Source organism: Cinclus cinclus, chromosome 20 (genome assembly GCF_963662255.1).
Source record: "Cinclus cinclus chromosome 20, bCinCin1.1, whole genome shotgun sequence".
NCBI lineage: Eukaryota > Metazoa > Chordata > Aves > Passeriformes > Cinclidae > Cinclus > Cinclus cinclus.
In genome coordinates this window covers 6,899,475-6,905,891 of record NC_085065.1, presented here as the reverse complement: position 1 = coordinate 6,905,891, position 6,417 = coordinate 6,899,475, and the positions used below count along the sequence as shown (strand labels likewise).

Sequence of the window (6,417 nt, the reverse complement as noted above, 5' to 3'; positions counted from 1 at the left end):
CGTGGTCAAGGGGCGCGGCTGTGGGCGGGGCAAGGGAGGGTATAAGTAGGGGCGCGGCGGGCGGCGGGGCAGAAGCAGAGGGAGCGCAGCTGCCGTGGACGAGCGTGCCCGTCGAGGGGGTGTGAGCAGCGCTGCCCTCCCCCCCTTCCCTCCCCCCCTTTTTTTTCCGACCCTTCCCCCTCCCCCCCTTTTTTTTTTTTTTTTTTTTTTTCTCCTCTTTCCCCTCCCATCCTCGCCGAGGGAGCTGGCGCTCGGAGATGGGGGTCGGGTGCTGAGCCGCGCCCCCCCCCCACCCACCCCCCCCCCCGCCCTCACAGCCCTGCCGGGACTGTTTGCACTACCCCCGCACCCCTGGGTGAGTACCGGCCGTGAGGCGCGGGCAGCGCGGGCGGGGGGTTGAGGCAGCACCGCCCGGCCCCGGCCCCTGGGCGGGGTGTGCTGAGGCGGTCACGACCCCGCGGTGCCCGGGGGGATCCCGCTGGGTGCAGGGACTCTTCGGGGAAGGGGCCGGGAGGGAGAGCACGGCTGGGCTGTGAGGGCTCGCTCCCTGTCGGCCGCGCTCGGGCGAGGAGCGGGGAGCGGTGCCGGCTGACTAATGGGAGCTGGGCCGCTCCGGCAGCGCCTGCGGGACCTGCCCGACTGTGCGCCGGGAGAGGGGCCCTGTAATCCTCCCCCCGCCCTCCAGATACCCCCCTTCCTCTTGTTCCTTCGCTTTCTTACGGCCTCAGAAAATGCTCTTCCTCCTCCTCCCGCTGCCGCCGGAGCTCCAGGGCTGTGAGCAGAAATCTAATGAGATCCGACTGCCTGGTTATGTAACTCCCACTGCTTAAGGCTCCTGCCAGGGCGCTGCTGCCGGGCCACGTATGGGCTCGGTTCCCCCAGAAATACTGCCGTCTTCCCATAAATGCATAAAAAGAACGAGTTCGAAACGATCGAGCCGATATGTTTGATTAGTTGCTTTTGTGGATCCGTTTCGCTTCGACAAATTTACAAGCGTCAGCCTGGTGCGCTCTGAAAGGAGCATTCTTTCCTTAAAGGACGTGGGGGAAGGGAAACAGCTCAGATGGATTAATAAATCATTTTTAAATGCCCTGTTTAACCACCCAATCAGCTTTTCGGTACTGATTGTGCCCCTTTTGTAAATATCTTCTGTTTGCCCTTGATCTTTTCCTTATCCCCACCCGGTGCTGATCCAGCAAACGTTTAAAGGTCGCCTTATCATACAGCCTTTCAAACTATTCCCATACCATGTTGGGGAGAGAACGAATGGCTTGGAAATAGGGTTCCAGACATTAAAAGGAGATTATTTGGAACAAGAAATAAAAAAGCCATGTAGTCACATTGTTAATATCAAAATCCTTTAACTCTCATTTCTCTAATCTTTAGTGCTAGATTTTGTTCTTAGTGATGCAGTGCAGAAAAGCCCACTATTAACTGAAATTCTCTTTGGGCTTTTAACTTGAGCCAAAAACAACCCCCATATTTTGTTTTATTGGAACTTTTTGACAAAGGTGTGTGAACGTTTATACCAAGGTACTGCAGGATTTGTATTAGCAGTTCATGTCCTAATACCTGGTTCTTGTCCCTTCTTTAACTTTAGACAGTTAATTTCTCTTTTGTCCTTTGTGAAGGAGTGACAACCATATCTGACATTAAATATAAAATGGAGTCATGGAGAAGGAGAAAGGCAATCAGGTTTGAGGCTGTCAAAAGCCCTGTTAGCCCAGGAACTTTTTGGAATCTGAGCTACAAGACAGTGCGATACAATAATTGAGTATATCATTGCATCTTGCATCTGAAAATAGAGGATAATTTGTAGAAAGAGAAAAATTCGTGAATTAATCTGTCAGTCTTGGCCAGCCTTCTGACAGAACATACGTGCAGCTATTATGTATGTGCTGACTGCATTTTAGTGTGAACTGTTGGATGTGCACAGCGGACATTTTCTCCTCAGTTTGCATCGTTTTACCCATGCAGAGTTTAGGGAGAAGATCTGCTTGGATTTAAAATAAGTGTTGCATTATTTTAGCTATTTGTATGAAACCTTCTAAAGCAACTGTTAACATTTTTATAATTCTGCAGCCTACAGTTGCAGTCAATGCGTTTCCAAACTTTAAAGTGATAAATAACCCTTGGACTAAGACCTTTCAGGCTAAACTAATGGTCTGGTACTAAATTTTGCAGCTGAGTACTATAAATCATCCAAATCTGGGTTGGTAATTGAACCGTTGACAGGCTTGGCAGTTCTGTGATGTCTTAAAAATTATCCTTGCTGCTTTGTGATTAACTAAACACCCCGCCCATGTGATTTGGAAGTGCCCCATGCTGTATATGTAAACACAAGCCCATTCTCTCTAGTGTTGTTTGTAAGTCACGCTAAATGAATCTGACATCCTCACCTTCCACAGGCAGGAGCAGAAACAGTTTGTTGCACGTTTTTTCACTTAAAAAGTAACCTATTTTCTGCAGAAAGTGAAGCTAAAAGAATGGGCCTTGGAGCTTGATCTTACGCTGTTCTTATTTGGATGTGTTTGCTTTTGTTTTTTCTTAAAGGAACAAGAGCACTCAAGGTGAAGGATAATAATCAACTCGAATCAGCACTTTGAATGAAATTTTGTTTCCCTGTGGCATCTTCAACGCTTTCTTCTTTGGGTTTTGAAACAGACTTACACTCTGTGGCACAGCAGCTATGCAGCTTGAAATCCAAGTAGCACTCAATTTTATTATTTCATATTTGTACAATAAGCTTCCCAGACGACGTGTCAACATTTTTGGTGAAGAGCTTGAAAGACTTCTGAAAAAGAAGTATGAAGGGCACTGGTATCCAGAAAAGCCATACAAAGGATCAGGGTTTAGATGTATTCATATAGGGGAGAAAGTGGACCCAGTCATAGAACAAGCATCCAAAGAGAGTGGTTTGGACATTGATGATGTTCGTGGCAACTTGCCTCAGGATCTTAGTGTTTGGATTGACCCATTTGAGGTTTCATACCAAATCGGTGAAAAGGGACCAGTGAAAGTGCTTTATGTGGATGATAATGAAAATGGATGTGAGTTGGATAAGGAAATCAAGAACAGCTTTAACCCCGAGGCCCAGGTGTTCATGCCTATTAGTGACCCAGCATCTTCAGTGTCTAGTTCTCCTTCTCCTCCCTTTGGTCACTCAGCTGCTGTGAGCCCGACCTTCATGCCCCGCTCCACTCAGCCTTTAACCTTCACCACTGCCACATTTGCTGCCACCAAATTTGGCTCAACCAAAATGAAGAATAGCAGCCGTGGCAACAAGGTCGCCCGCACCTCTCCCACCAACCTTGGCTTGAATGTCAATGACCTCTTGAAGCAGAAATCCCTCTCCTCCTCCATGCACTCTCTCTATGGGCTCGGCCTAGGCAGTCAGCAACAGCAACAGCAGAAGACTTCTGCCCTGTCTCCTAACGCAAAGGAATTCATTTTCCCCAACATGCAGGGTCAAGGTAGTACCAGTAGCATCTTTCCTGGTGACAGCCCCCTTAACCTTAGTCCTCTCCAGTACAGTAATGCCTTTGATATGTTTGCAGCCTATGGAGGTCTAAATGAGAAGTCTTTTGTGGATGGCTTGAATTTTAGTTTAAACAACATGCAGTATTCTAACCAGCAATTCCAGCCAGTTATGGCTAACTAAAAATAAACCGAAACCCAAGTAAATACTATTGTACAAGTTCAAATGCACGTACCCAAGGGTGTATCTTTTTTTCCACCTCTTGAGATTTTTTTTTTAGGGCTTGTAGGATGAATACGTTCAGGCTTGGTTAGATAAATACAACATGCATCATTTTTTCATTTGCCAACCAAGCACAAAATTATTTTATACTGACTGTACATTACAAAAATATACTCTCAAAAATATGGCCTCTTACAGTATTTAAGAGATAGCAAGGAAGTGGCTAATTTTTTTATGTGTATATATATATGTGCTCAGACATATATGTATATATATTAAAAAGTTGGCACTAATAGGTGGGTTTATTGGTCTTTTTCTAATTGTATAATTTAATTTAGTACAAAGTTTGTAAAATATCAGAGTATATATATTGTTTCTACAACATGGTATTGCATTTATATCTTTTTACTACAGTGATCTGTGACAGCTGCAGCAGCTTCATGTTGTATTTTTTTTACTGAAATTGTAAGATATCCATCTTAAAGACATCAATTCTAAAAAAAGTAAAAAAGTTGTGTACAGAATATTCCTTAGTGGTGGAATTAAAATGTATGAAATATTTGCTTTTTTCAAAAGAAACACAAATTGTATTTTCTGTTAAAAGTTTAAAGATTTTTGCTATATATTATGGAAGAAAATGTAATCGTAAATATTAATTTTGTACCTACATTGTGCAATACTTGAAAAAAGGTATAAAAGTATTTTGAGTCAGTGTCTTACATGTTAAGAGGGACTGAAATAGTTTATATTAAGTTTGTATTAAAATTCTTTAAAATTAACTTGGCTGTGGTGGTGTGTGCATTCTTTGTGTCCTGCTGACGATGTGAGCACTGCATTCCCTGTGCTGGCACTGCTGGGGATGCACCAGAGCCTGACTCAGCAGCAAAGGCAAGGGTGGCTCTGTGGCTGCACCTCATGGGGGGTTCCTTACCCAAAATACCCCTGACAAAGCACAGAACCCCATTAGGGACTTGCCTGAGATTATTTGAAGAAATTCCACTTGTTTCTCATAACTGCAGCTCACTGAAGCCAAAATGGAATTGTGTTTTTTTTTCTTTCCTTGAAAATTAAGACTCTCAAGCTCTGTGAACATTGAGTTATGGAGTGATGGGATGTGTTTAGCAAGGACTCAGGTGATTCAGTAACGTCTCCTTTCCATGTCATTTGGATTATTGGAACTATTCTCTTGGGAGGTCCTAGACCAGCAAATCAGCATTCTGCCTCTGTATTAGGGATTAATAGCTCAGAAACTAAACTGAATAAAAGTGCTGATTAACAGCTTCCTAAACCCATTGTAAACTGGCATTTTATATGCTCTATTAAAAAGAGAAATGTAATGTGACTACACTGTGGCATTCTAAGGTGTTTATTTTAGCAGATTTTACAATTTTAACTGAATAGATTATCTCAAAATCAAATGGGAGTGGGAGGGGAAAGAATTCAGAGGCTGACAGAATAACTCAGTTTTTCCAGGGCTATTTTGAAGTTGCGTCACTTACTCTTTTCCATCTGCTCAGCAAAGTGTTCCTTGTTAATGGATATTGTTGAGGGGAAGAGAAACTGCTTTAATGTGTAAATCTGACAAAGGTGAGCTTATGTTCCATGGCAGCTCCGGCCACAGAGAAACCCAGTGCTAAGTGGATAGTCCTTGGCTCTTGGCAGGGAATTGTGAGCTACAGGCAGAGCACAGGATTAAAATGAGCTGAACTTCAGTGTTCTGAAACTGGAATTTGAGACTGAAGGTCAGTCTTTTCCTCTTGGATGCACTTGCCATGACAAAAGGTGCGATTGCATGCACAGCCCCCGTTTGGGGGGAGTGGAGCTGTGGTGGCAGCAGCCTGTGCTTTTCACAGCAGCTTGAGCTCCCCGCTTTGGGCAAAGGCTGGGAAGAGCTGGCTGGGCAGAGGTGGGAGGCTGACAGTGGTATCCATTTCCAGTGCCATGACAACCAGTTCAAAAGCAATAATGGAGCAAAGGGGTTTTTTTTGGGCATTCATCTGTCTCTGTTTAACTGGCTCCCTTTTATTGAGTTTGCCATCTGGTTTATCTTTCCACTCACGGCACAGCCGCGGACAGCACTGGCCTTAAAAGTGTATCATTTGGTACCTCATTTTAAGTGCATGATTTTGCTTTTGCGAGGAATTAGAAAAATGCTGGATCAATTGCTGGAAGACAGAGAATGCCAGCTCTGTGTATTATTTCTGTTTGAATGCCTAGACTTTAAGATTTATTGCTGTTTTACTATTTACAGCACAATACTTATACCTTAACTGCCCAAGGGGCTGAGCAACTCTGACAGTGGAGACTTCATGTGTTCTGTAATATTTCTGTTCCTGTGATTTAAACTGAGATCATTTGTTTAAAGGTCAGTGAGCTTATCCTCTTCCCAGGCTGATTTATTCCTTTCCCCTGTAACCAGCTCTGTGTCTGAAGGGCCACGCAAGCAAAAATCTATTGAAACACGCATTTTTTGCAGCATTTTTCAATATAAAGGTTTGATGAGCAGGGTTTGGTTCTGGTGCTTTGAAAGGAGACAAGTCAGAAAGAAAGCTTCAAGTTCTCTCAATGTGAGTATGGAGATTTTTTTGTTTTAACGTTTAAGTGTGAATAATTTTTTAATTGTCTTAGAGGAATGAGATATGCCTGCTTTGTGTTTAGTCTGCTTCACCCAGTTATTTATCTTCTGCTGAAGTTTGGTGCTGAATTTCTGAGACCAA

At 43.8% G+C, this 6,417-nt stretch overlaps 1 protein-coding gene across 2 annotated transcripts; it reads left to right on the top strand.

The window, feature by feature from the left end:
* The first annotated feature begins 307 nt into the window (after positions 1-307).
* Positions 308-4,479, top strand: TOB1 (transducer of ERBB2, 1). 2 transcript variants are annotated; one of them, XM_062506320.1, is made up of 2 exons: positions 308-355; positions 2,554-4,479. In XM_062506320.1, the coding sequence occupies exon 2, from the start codon at positions 2,690-2,692 to the stop codon at positions 3,659-3,661; it is 972 nt and encodes a 323-aa protein (XP_062362304.1). In that variant the 5' UTR covers positions 308-355; positions 2,554-2,689; the 3' UTR covers positions 3,662-4,479. The 2 variants fall into 2 exon arrangements, with proteins under 2 accessions (XP_062362304.1, XP_062362305.1); XM_062506321.1 differs by lacking the exon at positions 308-355 and adding an exon at positions 814-1,118.
* Positions 4,480-6,417: the final 1,938 nt, after the last annotated feature.